The 18,019-nt window shown below is 51.3% G+C and overlaps 1 protein-coding gene across 5 annotated transcripts; it reads left to right on the top strand.

Moving 5' to 3' along the window:
* Positions 1–5,170: 5,170 nt before the first annotated feature.
* On the top strand, positions 5,171–17,725 carry Atg16l2 (autophagy related 16 like 2). Of its 5 annotated transcripts, XM_051149064.1 has the most exons (18): positions 5,171–5,514; positions 7,159–7,258; positions 8,389–8,491; positions 10,588–10,661; positions 10,805–11,056; positions 11,278–11,343; positions 11,591–11,704; positions 12,780–12,842; positions 13,406–13,514; positions 13,897–14,002; positions 15,036–15,106; positions 15,352–15,423; positions 15,559–15,679; positions 15,981–16,086; positions 16,685–16,834; positions 16,970–17,017; positions 17,113–17,214; positions 17,452–17,725. In XM_051149064.1, the coding sequence occupies exons 1-18, from the start codon at positions 5,388–5,390 to the stop codon at positions 17,537–17,539; spliced, it is 1,872 nt and encodes a 623-aa protein (XP_051005021.1). In that variant the 5' UTR covers positions 5,171–5,387; the 3' UTR covers positions 17,540–17,725. The 5 variants fall into 5 exon arrangements, with proteins under 5 accessions (XP_051005021.1, XP_051005019.1, XP_051005018.1 ...); XM_051149060.1 differs by lacking the exon at positions 5,171–5,514 and having other exon boundaries at positions 6,864–7,258; positions 15,559–15,832; XM_051149062.1 differs by lacking the exons at positions 5,171–5,514; positions 12,780–12,842 and having other exon boundaries at positions 6,862–7,258; positions 15,559–15,832.
* Positions 17,726–18,019: the final 294 nt, after the last annotated feature.

Raw genomic sequence — 18,019 nt, 5'->3', positions numbered from 1 at the left:
AAGGAGTTCAAACTCAGAGCGATCCACCCGCCTCCCAAGTGTGCTGGTATCAAAGGCTTGCGCCACCATGCCCTGCAGAAGAGCTTTGTGCAATGTCGAAAATGTTCTTTGCCTGCAGAGTCTAATACCGTTGCCACTAATGAGTGGCTACTTGACACATGGCTAAATGCCATGAAAGAATTTAAAATTGTAGGCTCCCTTGGTATCTTAAACCTGTAACCCCAGCTCCTGGGTGTTGGAGATGAGAGGGGCATGAGTCTGAGGTCAGACTGGGCTCCATGGTGCAACCTCGGTGGCAAAATGTTTGTCTAGCAGACATAAGGCCCTGGATTTGATATCTAGCATGTCCTGAATAAATGCCTCTTTTTTTGGTTTTTTGAGACAGGGTCTCTCTGTGTAGCCTTGACTGTCCTGAAACTCACTCTGTAGAACAGGCTGGCCCCAAACTCAGAGATCCACCTGCCTCTGCCTCCTAGTGCAGGGATTGATTACAGGAGTGAGCCGCCATTACTACCAGGCATGAATGTCATTTTTAATGTCATTAGTTTTAACTAATGCAAATGGATACTTTGTAGCTAGGGCTACTTTATTGGATAGCTCTATACATTAAACCTGTTGCAGTGTTCAGTGGTCTCACCTTGCCTTGTGAGGCTCACGCTTCCGTTTCTTTCTGTCTACTCATTTCCTTCTTCCTCCACTGTTTGTCCCTCGCAACCTAAAAATTAGTTTGGATTGTAAAAATCTTCCCCACTGTTTATTAGGTCTGAATAACAGGCACAGAGAAAGCCAGCTGTAAAATTAACAGGAAATAATGTTTTCCCAAAGACATACTGCAGCTATAAAAGTGTTATAAATGACCTCCTGCTTTGAGTAACAATTTATTTCTTACCAACCCAGCAGGCTTGTTTTCTGAAATGGTAGGCTCTCGGGAACTTTGCCATAGGAAATGAGATGAATAAAACTGAGAGTCTTGAGCCGGGCATGGTGGTGCATGTTTTTAATCCCAGCACTCAGGAGGCAGAGACAGATGGATCGCTGTGAGTTTGGAGTTTGAGGCAGCCTGGTCTACAAAGTGAGCCCAGGACAGCCAGAGCTACACAGAGAAACCCAGTCTCAAAAAAATCAAAAACCCAAACAAAAAACAGAACAAAAACAAAAAACAAACAAACAAAAAAAAGACAAAAACCCCAGAGAGTTTTGCTCTGGGGCATCTGAGCTGCTGAGTGGACTCAGGTTCAGAGACCCAGGCAAAGGACTTCTGGATGCATTATATCTGTGCGTCTCAACGTTCCTTTAATATAATTCTTGATGTTGTGGTGACCCCCAGACTCAAAATTAGTTTCATTGCTACTTCATAACTATAATTTTGTTACTGTTATGAAATTTAATGTAAATATCTCTGTTTTCTGATGGTCTTAGGTGTCCCTTGTGAAAATCTTGAAACTCCTAAAAGGGTTATGACCCACAAGTTGAGAATCTCTGTGTTACATCTATCTTAATCTCTCTCTCTCTCTCTCTCTCTCTCTCTCTCTCTCTCTCTGGTTTTTCAAAACAGGGTTTCTCTGTGTAGCTTTGGCTGTCCTGGCACTCTTTTTGTAGACCAGGCTGGCCTTGAACTCACGGAGATCCACCTGCCTCTGCTTGAGTGCTGGGATTACAGGCATTCGCCACCACAACCATCTATTAATCTTATTGTTTCCAAGGAAACAAGATTCTGGCAGTGGAGCTTGATGAGCCTTTCAAACTCTGTTGTTTAAATCTCACCTGACCACCAGACTCAGTTGGTTGGGTCCAGGAGATGTGACAGCTTACTGGGCTGTTCAGTCAAAAGCATGGGATGTGCTGTCCACTGGGCTTTGAACCAAATTTCCAGAAAGGGGGAAAAAAAAAGTCACAGCTATGTTAAACATTTTAACAAGATGACCGACTGATAAAAACTTAAATTATCATGGATAGCTGGAATGCTGCAGGTCTGGAGCTAAATTATCTCGAACTATCTTTAACTCTCTAAATAGTCATTTATTGCCCACTTTTGCATTTGACCTGATGTCCTTGTGGCTATCAGTTATCTTTGGAATGTGTAAACATGGGTCTAGCCTTCACCAACCCATAGGCTAAGATTTGTCATCAGGTAGCCTGAGGCCTGTAGCAAGTATTTCTCTGCTTTGCTGTAACCTGCCCACCCAATGTTGCTACTAATATATATGAAGTGTCTTGGTTTGCCACTTTGTTCTGTCACTATAAAAATTTCGTGCAGCGCTGGGCGTGGTGGCACACGCCTTTAATCACAACACTCAGGAGGCAGAAGCAGGAGGATCGCTGTGAGTTCGAGGCCAGCCTGGTCTACAAAGCGAGTCTAGGACAGCCAAGGCTACACAGAGAAACCCTGTCTCAAAAAACGAAACAACAAAAAAATTTTTTTTCATGCCATTACTACTTTGGAGCGTGGCATTTGGGGTAGCTTTATCTGTGTTTTCTGGGTCACTTCACTGATACTTGGCTCCAAAATAAAGTGTTGGCACTGTGCTGATGGTGGGCATCATGCTGATGTGCACCGCAGTGGGCATGTACAGTGTGCTGCAGACATCCACCAGCCACTTTCTGGTGTTTCTGGCAGAGCCACTGGCTCAGCCCACTCCGTTATGCAACTGCTCTCTGGGTCCTGAGCTCTTAAAGGGGCCCATTGCTGTCGTCTGGGTCTGTGCCTTCGGCTTCAGATTATCTTATCCCTGGGGCAGAGAAGTGAAGAAAAGAGAACTAGCAAAGCCTGTGATGAAATTCCATGTCCCAACATGTCTCTTCTCAAGCTAGAGCTGTATGACGTATTAAAGTTTCTTTGGGTATGTCCTGCCTACAGTGTTGATGCTAACATCAAGACCTTTCTGATGGCCCCATAGGCAGCTTTAACACATTGAGCTAATGAGCGTGCAAGGGCCACCCTCCAGGTGAAGACCCACAGGGCCAAGTCATTGGAGGTGACTGTGGGGGTTGGTGAAGGCTAGACCCATGTTTATACATTCCAAAGAAGACTTTACCTGATAGCCACAGGGATGTCAGGTCAAATGCAAAGGTGGGCAATAAATGACTATTTAGAGGGTTAAAGAGAGTTCAAGATAATTTAGTTCTAGACCTGCCACATTCCAGCCATCCATGATAACTAAGTGTTTAATCAGTCAGTCAGAGCTGGGCATGGTGACACACGACTTTAATCCCAGCACTCAGGAGGCAGAGGCAGGCTGATCGCTGTGAATTTGAAGCCAGCCTGGTCTACAAAGCAAAAAAAAAAAAAAAAAAAAAAATCCGTCAGTCAGCTTGTCAGAATGGTTAGCATAGTTCTGTGCTAGTTACTAGTGAATGCTATCAGCTTTATCCAGCTCCCCTTCCTCCCCTCTCAGCCAGTACAGGCAAAGGACAAATGTAGGTAGGCAATGAACATGGCCATTCTCTTGTCGCATGCCAGCTCAGCTGTCAGTTCCACTGTTTATGCCTGCTTGGATGGAGACTGCCACTGTACCTTTTACAAAATTACCTATAGGCGTATCCCAGACGGATGTCAGCGATAGGAATGGACAGCTGCGCAAGATGAGACACAGCCTTCTCTCAGCTGGCCTCTGCTCTCAGCTGTGGTCCCCTCCAGGAGAAGGCACAAGGCCACAGTAAACAAAAAGACACGGGATGCATGGGTGGTACCCACCGTGGTTCCATCAGCTACTTTTCCTGTTGCTGAGATTAAACACCCCCAAACAGCAGCAAAGAGGAGAAAGTGTTTATTTTGACTCACCCTGTGAGGATGTAGTCCAGGACCTCAGGGAAGCTATGCAGGGAGGATGTGAGGCTGGGGGATGGGGGTGGGGGATGGGGGATGGCGGAGGGGGTGGGGTGGGGCAGGAGAGGCCACAGCCAAGAAAGTAGAGACTGATGAGCGCCTGTGCCCAGCTCACCTTCTTTGTATTCAGTCTGTGACCCTAGCCCATGGAAAAGTACTGCTCACTTTAGGGGGGCTCTTCCCATATCACTTAACCTAATCTAAAATATTTGTTTATTTATTATGTATATAATGTACATCAGATCACATTATAGATGGTTGTGAGCCACCATGTGGTTGCTGGGAATTGAACTCAGGACCTCTGGAAGAGCAGTTGGTGCTCTTAACCGCTGAGCCATCTCTCCAGCCCCCACTTAACCTAATCTAGATCATCTCTCACAAACACACCCAGAGACTTGTTCTCATGGTGGTTCTAAATCCCATCAAAGTTAGCAGTCAGGATGAATGTCCTAGACAGCCTACCTCGTGGAGCTTGTGGCTCTGTTTGCACTTCCCTGGAGATGCACGTACCAAGCTGATAGGTATGTGTGATTAGAAGGCTCCAAGGGCTGCACAGTATTTTAATGGTTCTGTGTACCTTTTCTCACTGTAGGAATGATGACAGCCTGAATGGATTCTGAAAGACTGTTTTTGTTGTTTTTTTTTTAAGAGTTTGCGCCCGGTGGTGGTGGCACATGCCTTTAATCCCAACACTAGGGAGGCAGAGGCAGGTGGATTGCTGTGAGTTCGAGGCCAGCCTGGTCTACAAAGTGAGTCCAGGACAGCCAAGGCTACACAGAGAAACCCTGTCTCGAAAAACCAAAGGGGGGGGGGGAAGTTTTCATCTGTTACAGTAGAAAATGAAAGTATTTTACTGTGGAACACTATAGTTGTTGTTGCTGCTGTTGTTTTGAGACAGCTGGGATTAAAGGCTAGCGGGGAACCTTGAAGCTAGGCCCTCATTCAGGCTTAGCAAGAACCCTACCCCTAGCTACTGCCATCTCTGGCCTGCAGTGGTGATTTTTTATGTCATCAAACCCGATCACTTGTTTTTTCCAGGGCTTAAGGGTCTTCCCCCCGCCACCCTCCTCCAGCCATGGTTAATGTTCTTGGTTGATCCCTCATAAACCCCACTCAACTGTCACCATCAAGTGACAGTGAGGCTCCTTTATCCTTCAGGCAGTCTCTTCGGTTAGACTGCTTGTGCCTGGTGCCTGTCGTTGTACAGCCCCGGGGTGGTGGCAGGGTCAGCAACTCAAGTGCATCCTACTTTCTATAGCAAGAAGCACCCTCGGCATCTGACACTAGTCCAGGCGCGGCAAGGTTAAGGAGCGCGACCCTGAGGCCCCGCCCCGGACGCGCCCACAGACGTCAGGGAGGCTGCGATCCCTGCTCCTTACCGGGAGGGGGGAACGCGCTCCTTTGAAATAGAAGTTTTTGGCCCCGACTTGAGGCGTCCAGCTATACCCGACAAACAAACGGTTTGGTACCGCCCGGGGATTCCCCGCCGCTGCCGCCCTGACGTCACGGAGTCCCCGGGAGGCCCCGCCCTGCCTGCTCGGGCCACCGGGTCTCGGCGGCCATGGCGGGACCCGGCGCCCCCTGCGGTCCCTGTCCGCCCGCCGCCGTCTGGAAGCGCCACATCGTACGGCAGCTGCGGCATCGGGACCGCACGCAAAAGGCGCTCTTCCTGGAGCTAGTGCCGGCTTGTGAGTGCGCCCCCGGGGGGCCCAGGGATGACAGCCTTTGAGGCTATCCGGCTGTCCACTCCGGGAGAGGGCGGCCGCCCGGTCTCGATCCCCGGGCCTTGCACCTGGAACCTGTTACGCCCCTCTCCAGACAAGCAGGGTCCTGCGCAGCCCAGGCGCTGCTTAGCCCTCAGGGCTCAGCTCTGCCTCCCTTGAGCATCCTAGATACAAGCTTTGTCTCTTAGTGCCGGTTTTGCCCACGACTCCTTTCAGGCGGTCCCCAGGGTAGGGCCTGGTCAGCCAGTTTGGTCCACAGCGTCCAATTAAGGAGGGCAGGCATGGCCAGAGCAGCCGTGGTGGCCGAAAGGATGGAGTGAAACCCTGGTAGGTCCTGCTCCGGATAGGTTATCCTGACCTTGGTTCGTGGAGCACCTCAGTGCTTAGAGGCTCATACGTCGAAGGCGCCCCGGGCTTCCTGGGGTGCTTGTAGCTCCAGCGGAAGTTAAGCTCTCAGACTTTTTTTTTCTGGGTAGTTTGATCTGGAGGAGGTGTGGCAGTTCAAGTCGAGATACACCAGCGTGCATCTGTATTTTCTGCCTTTTGGTCAACCGTGACTATGTTTGGGGCCGAAAGTCTAACCACAGTCCCTACTGTTTCCTCATCTGGTACTAATTTTGATGCACCCACAAAATCAAACTTGTTTTTCCTTGCAACTTTCTAGGGGCTGGCCCTCTCTTGGGGTTGTAAACCTCCAGGCAGCCTTACTTCTCCAACTGCTCTGATGGGCAGTGGGACGATCAGTTTGAGGGGCCACCCCCAAGAGCTCTAGGGGAGCTGCAGGTCTGGGGACTTAGAGCTGTGGTCTAAGACCACCCATGTCTGTGGTCTTGAGTAATTCAAGTCTTTAACTTCAGATTTCTCACTGGAAAAATGAGGCATATTGTGACCTTGTATGCGGGGGTTGGATGGGGTGAGGGGAGTGGTGGTGACCTTGCAATGTGTTGGGATCTGGGGTAGAGTTTTGAGAGTTAGGCAGGGGCCCAGGAACCTCAGTTAAGGTAACAGTGAGGGTTAGGGTTACGATGAGGATCTAGGCCTGAGATTATCAGACCCAGTCTGCTGATACTGTTTTAAAAAAAAAGCGGAAATGATTAGAAAGGGGTGTGCATGAGGTGGGGGTCTAAGGTCAAACCACCTAACTTGGGAAAATTTGTTAGATAATTGCTCAAGGACTTTCAATATTGACCTGGGGGAAGCTACTAGGTGGAAGTGAGAATTACTTCATTGTAAACTTGGAGGCCTTGAAGGGGAAGTGACTTGGAGGCCACAGGCAGGTGGTTTTGTTTCACCGTTACTCTTAGATCCAGACTTTGCCTCCGTCAAAGATGACTTGATCCTAGGCTCCTTGCTTTCTTTCTGTCCCTTTTCAAGTGTTACCCAGCCATGTCTGTCCCCAGCAGTGGTGCTCTTTCTGTTGTTGTGTCCTGGGTGGGCCTGTGGGCCAATGCTGTGGAGAGGCTTGTCAGACACAGATATCCCCTAGGAAGGGGCAGAGTCAGGACCCCTGGGCTCCTGCAGCCATCCCAGCCTGAGCTAACTTGTAGGTCAGGGCTCTGCTGGCTAATGACTGCCTCTGCCACAGGCTTGCCCTCTTGCATCCCCCAGATAGCCGTGTCCTAGAGAAGGCTGAACTGCTAGCCAGGTTCTCAGAAAAGTCCAAGTCAGAGCCAAAGGATGTCACCTCCACCCCGCATCAGGACTCCCGGTAAGTTTGGCTGGGAGTGATCATAGTGGGCTGCTCGCCTGCCTCTTGGCGCCTCATTAGCCTGTAGCTATTGGCGATGTGAGGGGGGGCAGTAGGCAGCCCCTTGAGTCCTCACCAAGCTGGCTGTTTAATACACACCCCCTCCTACCCCAGACTCCTTGTGCATTTGCCTCTTCTCCAATCCCATGCTCCTGTTGCCCCTTCTGAGTCTCTTCTCTCTCCCTTGTTCCTTACCTGGTTGGTAGCTATAGAAAAGGCCTTGCTGTCTATTCCAAAGAGCAGGGAACAGGTTGACACAGAACCGGTGAGAGGATGAGCCTAGGTAGGCTGCAAATGACCTTGAGCTCCTGATTTTCCTGTCTCCACCTCAGGGATTACAGGTGTGTGCTGCCACACCACACCTGGCTCTCTCTTATGTGCTTATGTGCTACCTTGTATGTGCATCTGCGGAGGCCAGAGGTTGACATTGCGCGCATCTTCCTTTATTATGTTTCACCTTTTTTTTTTTTTTTTTTTTTTGAGACGAGGTCCTGCACTGAACCTGTAGCTGGCTGACTGAACTTCCTCAGCTCTAGCAAAGCAGTATGTCAGGTTCTTTACTGTCGGTGCTGGGGCCCCAAACTCCGGTCATCACTCTTGTGTGGCAAGCAGTGTACCGAGTGAGCCATCCTTCCAACCCTGAGCTATTTTGTTTTGTTTTTCAAGACAGGGTTTCTCTGTCTAACAGCTCTGGCTGTCCTGGAACTCTCTCTGTAGTCCAGGCTAGCCTTGAACTCACGGAGATCCTCCTGCCTCTGCCTCCCAAGTGCTGGGACTAAAGGCGTTAACCACCACCACCACCCAGCTCCCCCGAACTATTTTTAACAGGGTCTCATTATATAGCCCAGGCTGGCTTTGATCTCAGAATACTGTTGTAGCCTCCTGAGTTCTGGGAAAGCAAGCAGGTGCTGTTGTGGAGGCAGCTGCTTCTTGAGGAAGAGTGTCCCTGGCAGGGGTCCAAGGTCTGGAGCCTCCTAGAGCAGAGGGGTCACGGAAATGGCTCCTCAAGCTCTTTATGGGGGCACTCTTAGGGTGTACTTTGGGCATTGGGGTGAGAGGAGGGGCCATGAATTGTTCCTATTGGTTGTCAGGGAGGAGTTCTCAGGGCCTGCCCCTGAACAAGGCTCATCACCAGCCTCTCTGAGGGTGAAGTGGCAGGAGGAGGAGAAGGGGCTGCAGCTGGTCTGTGGTGAGGTAAGCAGGGTTGGGGTCTGAGAACGGTGGGGCAGGGAGAGATGCCAGAAGCCAGGCAGTGAATGGTCCCATATTTGCCATGTTATGTCAGTCAGCCCCCCACAACTCCATAGTTACAGAGGCGTCTACTGGGGTTTAGAGATGTGGACCCTGGACTCCAGCCTTTACCCACACAAACCCCCTTCCTCTGATTATTTTTTCAATATCTATTTATTGGCAATCCAAGAAACAGGGAGTTTGGCTATAAACAAGACCTGGCCCTGTGGGTTTCCATGGTGACTGTGATGGGCCAGTAGTCACAGGTCATTATGCCTTCTCACCTGCCCAGCACAAGGAGGGAGTGGGCTCTGAAGATGTTCGAGAGCCTCTCTCCAGAGTGCTGTGTGGTGTGATTCTATCACAAGTAGATTTGTACAAGAGTTGTGATACTGCAGTGTCTGTTTACACGATTTCTTTCTTGCCACCCCTTTTTAGTCATACCCCAACACCTCTAATCCCTGGCAACCACTAACCTGTTTCTACTGCCTCTGTCCATCATTTGAACTTTGAAAGCAGAGGACAGGTGAGGGGAGTGAGGATGGCAACTGGCTTTCTCAGTGCTGAAAACAATAAATAGGCTTGAGTGGCGGCGGCGGCGGCACTTCTGATCCTAGCACTTGGGAGGCAGAGGCAGGTGGATGTCTGTGAGTTCAAAGCTAGTGTGGTTTACAGGGTGAGTTCCAGGATAGCCAAGGCTACAAGGAGGATCCCTGTCTTGAAAACATCAGGGGGGGGGGGGGGAAGATAAACTGAGCATGATGGCACACGTCTGTAATCCCAGCACTCAGGGAGGTGGGGCTGGGGATCTCTGTGAGGGCAGCCTGGTCTACAAAGCAAGTCCAGGACAGGCAAGGCTACACAGAGAAACCCTGTCTCGAAAAAACAAACAAAAACAAAAACAAAGAAAGAAAAAATGATAAATGTTCTAATTAGGTTATGGAGGAATGGGCACACCGCCCTGAGGGTCCCTTTCCAGGCCTTTCACATATGGAATTGTGTCAAGGTAGGTGACCAGGCCTGGCTTGCTCCCCAGACCCTGGGAAGAAAGAATTAGGAACAAGTTAATAAGAAGAGTCCCAGCTGCCATCAGTTCCCGAGCCACAGGTGTTTCTCCTGATCGTCTCACACTTGTGGGTTCAGCTTTGCCCTGGGATCTGTGCCCACCGATGGGGCTGCATCCCTGTAGCCGAGCCGGCTCAGTTCTTAGCTCTCAGCTGAAGGAATCATAGGCTATTTTCATCCCACAGCTCCGGGACTGAGTTGGGGCCGGTGCACGTGTTCTTTTTGTTTGTTTGCTTTTTCAAGACAGGGTTTCTCTGTGTAGCCTTGGCTGTCCTGGACTCCCTTTGTAGACCCAGCTGGCCTCGAACTCACAGTGATCCGCCTGCCTCTGCCTCCCGAGTCCTGGGATTAAAGGCGTGCGCCACCACCGCCCCCCCCCCCCCCTACGCAAGTGCTCTTCTTAGTCTTGTGTGCTTCTCTTCTGAGGGTTGCCTGGGTAAGGCCCGTGGTGGGGGATGGGCTAGGAAGTCAGATGTTGGGAGATGGGAAACAGAACTCACATCCCTTGCACCCCTAAGTACTTTACATGGAACAAAGTGTAGTTAGGTGGCCTGGGTTCAAGTAATCAGGTCTGCCACTTAGCTGTGTAACTTTGGGTAAGTCACTTAACCGTTGTCGGAAACCTCATGTGTAAGATGGAAATGGTAGTGCTTCCCTTTGGTGTTACGGAGACTCAGTGTGTGTAGAGTTCTTTGGACAAGTACAAGGCTGAGCTTATAGTCTGCCGTTATTTTAATTTCCTGGTAATTATGGGTCACCTTGTGATTAGGAAAGCACTCGCCTGGCATTTTACAGGTAAGGAAATGGAGCAGATTCCTCTTGCTGCAGGTTAAATATCTACCGCAGGGTTATCGAGAAAACAAAGGACCCCGCTGGGACTGACATTTAGGGGTCAGATTCCAGAGCCCTGGAAGTTGCAGGGCATCCCAGGGCAGAGGGATGGTGGCTGGCTAGGTCCACCCTGCAAAGGCGCCCATGCCACCTGTCCTCCCCAGATGGCCTACCAGGTTGTGAAGAAGAGCGCAGCCCTAGACACCCTGCAGTCACAGCTGGAGGAGCGGCAGGGCCGGTGAGATGAGGGTTGGGAGTGGTCTCTGCCCTAGGCTAAGGGATCGGTAGGGCCCCCGGAGCTTCCCAAGGTCCCCAAGCGCTCCCTAGACCTGTGGTTGGGGGTTAGAGGACCCACGAAGCCACCTCCTGATGCCTCTGTAGGCTGGAAGCCCTGCAGGCCTGCGTGGTGCAGCTACAGGAGGCGCGGGTGCAGCAGTCCCGGCAGCTGGAGGAACGGCAAGCAAAGAACGCGGCGCAAAGAGAAGCCTACCAGGCGCTGCTGGAGCAAGCTGTGCACCAGGAGGCGGCACTGCGCAGGCTCCAGGAGGAGGCACGCGACTTGCTGGAGCGGCTTGTGCAGCGTAAAGCGCGCGCGGCGGCTGAGCGCAATCTGCGTAATGAGAGCAGAGAGAGGTGAAGGCTCTGGGCCGCCCCCTTCGGCGATAGGTCACGCCCCTTGGGGGGGGGGGAGGCAATCTGTACTCAGCCTGGTGACAATGACAGGAGCGGAAGCATGGGGTAGGGGAGGAGAGTGGGGGAGGTCAAGGCCTCCCGCTGATCTGAAGGGACCTGCTTAAGCTAGGGTGCCCCCAAAACACCTCGTTTAGCCTTTAGGATGATTTTCTCTCTGCCAGGGCCAACCAAGCTCGGGTGTCCCAGGAGCTGAAGAAAGCAGCTAAGCGGACTGTGAGCATCAGCGAGTAAGAATGAGAAGGGGACAGGGATGACTCTAGTATTGGGGAGCTGCCCTAGGATGTATTCACGACCCACAGTCTACTCGCACCCCACTCCTGCTGGTCTGCAAATGGCTGCAGGAACCCCTGGGTGCCTACATGCACAAGTCAGGCCACTGGATCCGTGTAGAGATAAGCGTGATCAGGAAATCCATGCTGTGGCAGGGAGAGGCGGCCTCTTCTTTGGTCTTCCTGAGCTGTTTTTCTCTCTCAGGATCCCGAACACTCTAGAAGGTGGGACCAAGGAGGAGACTGTGACTCTAGCTCCTGCCACTAAGCCTGAGTTCCTGGAGAGTGAGGCTTGTGAAAAATGGAAGAGGTCATTCAGGTGAGCATTCAGGTACTTTGACCTGAGCTGGCCCTCCACCCAGGAGGCCGCCCACGTTTTCTTCCAGGATCAGGGGCAGCTTTTGGAGAGGCCTGTGAACAGTACTGGTATGACTGCCAGTGCCTGGAGACAGTGTTATCTCTTTCTCTACTTCCGAGAAGCAGGGCTCATGAGGGTGAGCTATAAGGCTTACGAAAGGGTGTCACTGAGAAGGAAATAGGCAAGACCCTGGAACACTCGGGTGGCCCAGGCTTGTGTGTGTAAGCACAGGAGGGTTACATATGTGTCCATACAGGGACGCGAGCACACATGCAAGGTTAGTGAGCATACCCGAGTGTGAGCCCGTGCCAAGGTGTGTTAAGACTTGAGGTCAGATGGGAGCTTGAATCTTTCTTTGGGTGCCCCCATCTCAGTGTGTGGTCAAGGGTGACCTTGAACTCCTGCTCCTCCTGCCTTTACCTCCCAATAGCTGGGATTATAGGCACGTGCCAGCATACCTGGCTTCCACTACATCTTGACTGTCCTGCCATAGGACTGTCACTCTTTCCCCATTTGGGGGCCTGAAGGCTCATTTCCAGAAGTCTTTCCTTTAGGCACCTGTGTCCCTGGGACAATGAATGAACCGGAGCATCGTGAAACGCTGGTTCCCTAAATTCTTGGCAACTCGAATGAGTCTAGATATCCCAGCGTTAACACTTTCTTAGGTGTTCTGGGGGCTGCTTAGCAAGCTGGGTCGCACCTCCCCCCACTGTCTCAGCCTTGTACTCTCTCTGCCTGGGAGCACCATTCTATTCCTTAGCCCTTTGTTAGTGAGCACTCAGCAATGAGACTACTATCTCAGCGGAGTCTTGGGGATGTGCTCATTTCCAAAGTTTTCCCTCTCTCTCCCCTCCTGGGTTAGCCTATGTCATACCCCCCCCCCCCCCGCCCCAGTCTTCAAGGAGTCAAGTTCTAGTTCCTGCCATGAGTGAGCCTGCGCCTCTTTAAAGGTCTGCAGCAAAACAGAGGGATCAGTGACCGCTGTTGGCACAAGCACGAGCCAGGCTTTCAGTAATATCTCTCCATTCTGCCCCAGGTCTGCCTCGGCCACCTCTCTGAATCTGTCCCGCTGTGTGGATGTGGTGAAGGGGCTGCTGGAGTAAGTGTGTGTGTACATGTGTGAAGGGATTGGCACTCCCTGTAAGGCTTCCTGAGCCTAGCCTTGGTCTGCCCATCCGTTGGTGCCTGTCTGCATGTGCGTCTTGTTGGGCTCCACAGGCAGGATCTGGGCGGATAGCTCAAGACCAATACCTGATAACTGTTTTCCAGATGCATAATGCTCTGTCCCTATTTGGGGTCCTCATAGGGGACAAAGTGCCAGCCTGAAGTTGGTCAAGAACTCCCACTCAGTTGGGAAACTGAGGCTCAGAAATGTCTAAGATATGTTCAGAGTTTCTTAGCCTAGTAGTGGTAAAGCCATGACTGAAATCCCAGCCAGCCCTAATGTTTCTCTGTACCCACCACCCCGTCTTGAGTCTGCTTGTCTCAGTGTACAGTGCTCACATCCCCACAGTGGTCAGGCTGGGTTATGGACCTTGTTCACTGTACACTGGGTAACGTCCAGCCACCTGCCATGTCTGCTTCTTGTTGCTGCCTCAGGAGAGCTTAAGGTACCTATGTCCTCAGAGTTTGCTAAATGCTTTTCTGTCCCCGCCCCTGTAGCTTCAAGAAGAGGAGAGGCCACTCAGTTGGGGGTGCACCTGAGCAGCGGTACCAAAGCATCCCTATATGTGTGTGTGCCCAAATTCCTACCCAGGCTTGGGATGTCTTGGTAAGGAAGGAGCTGGGCCATATGCCTGGGGTGCTGATAGGAATGTTTAGGGGGTAGGCCAAGTGGGGCAGGAAAGCAAGGCTAGAGGAGTTTGCCTGCAGCCTGTGGGGGAGGGGGGAGCCACCCAACACTGTACAGTGGAACACAGACTAGAGAGAGAGACAGGAGGCAGACACCCAACTTGGAGCATGGGGCAGCAGGGGTCTGGGCATAGCTGAGAAGATCTGCGGGGGCCAAGTTTGAAACTCAAGGTTGCAAAGACCCTCAAGGGGAACTGCCAAGCCAGGAACAGGTGTGAAAACATCTGTGAATGCACACACAGAGGCATGCATGGGGAAGACCTGGGGTGCCAGCTGTCCCCTCCCTTTTTATTTTTTAACAGGATGCCCATCTCTCTGAGGTCAATGCTGTTAGTTTTGGCCCCAACAGCAGCCTCCTGGCCACTGGAGGGGCTGACCGCCTTATCCACCTCTGGAACGTCGTGGGAGGTAAGAGTGCCGTTCTGAAAGCCAACCCAGCACGTTCTCAGCTTGATCCTGAGTTGGCTGTCGTCTTAGACCTGTCCTCTGGCCTCCCTCGCTGAATTGATGCTATGAACAGTGGCTAGAGAACTCCTGGGGAAGATGGGTACTGAGCCTGTTGCTCTAAAGGAGATGCTCTTTGGGTTCAGACCTGCAGACCATGGAGGGCCAAGCCCAGATGGCTGCTGTTGGAGGAGGTAGTGACCCCTGACCAATCCTGAAGGCATATAGAGCCAGGTCTTGGGCAAGTCCCTGGGTCTACCAAGACACCTTTTACTTTTTAGATAGGGTTTCACTATGTAGCCCTTGCTGGCCTGGAACTCAGTATGTAGACCAGGCTGGCTTCAAACAGGAATCTATGTGCCTTTGCCTCCCCAGTGCTGGTATTAACTGGGCTAATGCGCCTGGCAACATTTACATCCTATTGTAGCATTACTTGCACTACCAGAAATCAGTGAGGTGACCACCAACTATGCACCTTGTTTTAGGCCCTGTGCTCTCTGGAGAGGGGGACTCAACGCCAACTCTTGAAGGCTTCCCAGAAATGGGTCTCCAGCTTGCCTGACTCGGCCTGCAGTATGGGCTAGGGCCAGTCCCTTCTCTCTGGTCTTCTCTAGCGTTGTGAACTACTTAGTTGCCCCTAGGGCTATTCTAGCAGTTAGAGGAGGTGCAGCCTACATGCCAGACTCCAGGCCAGATCAGCCATTTTTGTCTTCTACTTCCTGCTCTGTCTCACTTCCTGGTTTTGTTTTTGTGTTTTGAGATTTATTTACTTATTATGTATACAGTGTTATTCCTGCATGTGTATCTGCCCGCCAGAAGAGGGCATCAGATCTCATTATAGATGGTTGTGAGCCATCGTGTGGTTGCTGAGAATTGAACTCAGGGCTTCTGGAAGAGCAGCCAGTGTTATTAACCTCTGAGCCATCTCTCCAACCCATTTCCTCTGTTTTGTAAGGCTAATAATCTCACTTCACTGTCCGTTCCTGTGTTCTGTCAGGTCGCCTGGAGGCTAACCAGACCCTTGAAGGAGCAGGTGGCAGCATCACCAGTGTGGATTTTGACCCCTCGGTAAGGAGACTTTGTCCCATGGCATCTGTGTCACCTCAATCTCCACATTGGGCACCAGGCTCTGGGGCCTGAGGCCTCATTGTGTTAGAAGCTGCCCTAGAGGAGCTGTACTCATTTCCCTGAGCCATGGCTTGCCTCAGTGACTTGGAAGCTTGGAGGCAGCCTCTACCCTTGCTCTGGCGTGAGGGCCAAAGCTTCTGCCAAGCCCAGTGTGGCCCAGGACCTCTCCTACTCCCTCTCTCCAGGGATCCCAGGTTTTGGCGGCTACTTACAACCAGGCTGCCCAGCTCTGGAAGGTGGGAGAGATACAGTCCAAGGTGAGGCCTGGCTGGGGATGCTGCCTTAGGGTTAAGGGTCATCCCTCAGGATTTGCAGAGTGGCTGCTTGTGAGGGAGGGGGGCAGTGCGGGGGGTGGGGAGGCTTGGCTTAATCTGTGCTTTCTGTTTGGATAGGAGACATTGTCTGGACACAAGGACAAAGTAACAGCTGCCAAATTCAAGCTAACAAGGCACCAGGCAGTGACAGGGAGCCGAGACCGGACAGTGAAGGAGTGGGACCTGGGCCGCGCCTACTGTGAGGCCCAGTCCCACTTGCCCCAGGGACCTTACCTTGCTCTGTGGTGGTGGCTCTGGGATTCTTATCTATTTGGGCTCAAACCTCTAATGATTTCCCTCCTTTGTCACTCACTGCTGCTTGCTTCTGCTTTCTTGGTGACCCTGGTCTTTGGTAGGTGAATTAGAGGTATGGTGAGCCCTGGGCTGAAGGCCTGTGCTCCAGTCTCGGAGGGAGACTGCCTTACTTAACCTTAAGAGTCTCCACATTTAGTGGTCCTGATGACTCTCTGTGACTCCAGGATCTTCTCATTGGTCTGCAGGTTCCAGGACCATCAATGTACTTTCCTACTGTAATGACGTGGTGTGCGGGGACCATATCATCATCAGTGGCCACAATGACCAGAAGATCCGGTTCTGGGACAGCAGGTGATAGGCATGGGCTATGGGTGGTGGAGACCCCTGAGTTTTGTTCCTTTCTCTGGTTGTGGCAATGTGCCCAGCCCTTTTATATTCTTATTTTGAAACAGGATCTCAATGAAGCTTTCTAGGCTGGCCTTGAACTTACGATTCTCCGGCCTCAGCTGTGGTTACTGGCCCGTGTCATGATAACTATCTCCATTACTCCCCAGTGACCCAGGTCTTCTAAAGGCTCCAATTCTCAAATCAGTCTCTCAATGGATAGAGCTGGCTATAGTGGGAAGGGACAGTAGTTTTGTCAGCCTCAGCCCCAGGGTGCCTCTGGAATGATAGCTGGGAAACTAGCCACATAGAGCCTTGTCAAAAGTGCCCTAAGATGGGGCTGGAGAGATGGCTCAGTGGTGAAGAGCACTGCCTGTACTTCCAGAGGTCCTGAGTTCAATTCCCAGCAACCACATGGTAGCTCACAACCATTTATAATGTGATCTGATGCCTTCTTCGGCAGATAAAGCACTGATACACAATAAATAAAATAAATAAATCTTAAAAAAAAAAAAAGTGCCCTAAGAGGCCTCTTTCTCATCCCTCTCTATCCCTACCCCCTTAGGGGACCCCACTGCATCCAGGTCATCCCTGTACAGGGCCGTGTTACCTCCCTGAACCTCAGCCATGACCAGCTGCATCTGCTTAGCTGTTCCCGAGACAATACACTCAAGGTTATCGACCTGCGAATCAGCAATATCAGACAGGTGTTCAGGTACTGGCCTGGGTGGCACTCCCTGATAGCTCCTCTAGACTAGGACCCACTGAAGTGCTGGTCCCTTTTCACATCTGGAGGACTGCCACACTGATAGGAGCTTGAGTTCTGACTCCATCCCTGTTCTGTCTTCAGGGCAGATGGCTTCAAGTGCAGTTCTGACTGGACCAAAGCTGTGTTCAGGTGCGTGTGGGAGGGTTTATCTGTGTAGCCCGTGTGTGTGTGCACGTGTGTGTGTGTACTTCTGAACTTTTCTTGTTCCACTGTGACCCGTACAGCCCTGACAGAAGCTATGCACTGGCAGGCTCCTCAAATGGAGCCCTGTACATCTGGGATGTGAACACTGGGAAACTGGAGAGCAGCCTAGAGGGACCCCACTGGTGAGCAGACTGCTACATGCATACCGTCCACATTCTGACATGTCCCCAGACACTCTACAGGCTTCTGAGTCCACAATCGCCATAGTCCTGGGAGCATATTTTATAGCTGAGGAAATGGTCTTGGGCTTTAGAGCTGCTTCTCACACTGCCTAGGTTGGTTGGATATCCGGGGCTAGAGTCAGGCTACCTGCCTCCTGCTGCTGCTGCCCTCCTGAGCTTTGTCTTCCCTTCCTTCAGCACTGCAGTCAATGCCGTGGCCTGGTGCTTCTCCGGGAACCATGTTGTGAGTGTGGACCAAGGCAGGAAGGTAGTGCTCTGGCACTAGGGGCACAACGGCTTTGTATGGGTTGGACTCTGTTCTGAAGCCAGAAGCCAGAAACAGCTTCTGTCTGTTCAGGACTCCAGAGCCAGGGTTGGGGTCTACTGTATATTTCATGTAAGGGCCAGGCAGGACCTGGCCCATTTGTTTAAAATCAAAGTGTGAGTTAGAAACTACAATTAAAAAAAAAATATATATATATATATATATATATATATGTTCACTCTCCTCAGAGTGTTAAAACTGTATCTAAGCTGTGTCTTGCCTCTTTGAATTATTTGGAGGGTACAGGAAGACTTGTCTTTTTTTTTTTTTTTTCATAGAGGTAGGGCCTTTTAGTGCAGCTTCTGCCTGGAGATGGGCTGTTCCAGTCTAACCATGGAACGGCATGAAGAAAGGTCCAAGCAGGGGCAGTAAAGAGCAGCTTTGGACCTAGGGAGTAGTCCTGATGGAAAAGGTGAATAAACTACAGTGACATCAGAATAC

The sequence above is a fragment of the Acomys russatus genome, chromosome 7 (assembly GCF_903995435.1).
Source record: "Acomys russatus chromosome 7, mAcoRus1.1, whole genome shotgun sequence".
Lineage (NCBI taxonomy): Eukaryota > Metazoa > Chordata > Mammalia > Rodentia > Muridae > Acomys > Acomys russatus.
The sequence above is the reverse complement of the archived record's forward strand: the minus strand, read 5'-3'. Positions and strand labels throughout refer to the sequence as shown.

What these genes read in the sequence shown, in the direction of transcription:
- Atg16l2 (XM_051149064.1), top strand. Translation starts at nt 5,388, where the DNA reads ATGGCGGGACCCGGCGCCCCCTGCGGTCCCTGTCCGCCCGCCGCCGTC. An exon ending in ACCCCGCATCAGGACTCCCG is followed by an intron (nt 7,259 to 8,388) that starts GTAAGTTTGGCT and finishes ATTGGTTGTCAG; the next exon opens with GGAGGAGTTCTCAGGGCCTG. An exon ending in AATATCAGACAGGTGTTCAG is followed by an intron (nt 16,835 to 16,969) that starts GTACTGGCCTGG and finishes TTCTGTCTTCAG; the next exon opens with GGCAGATGGCTTCAAGTGCA.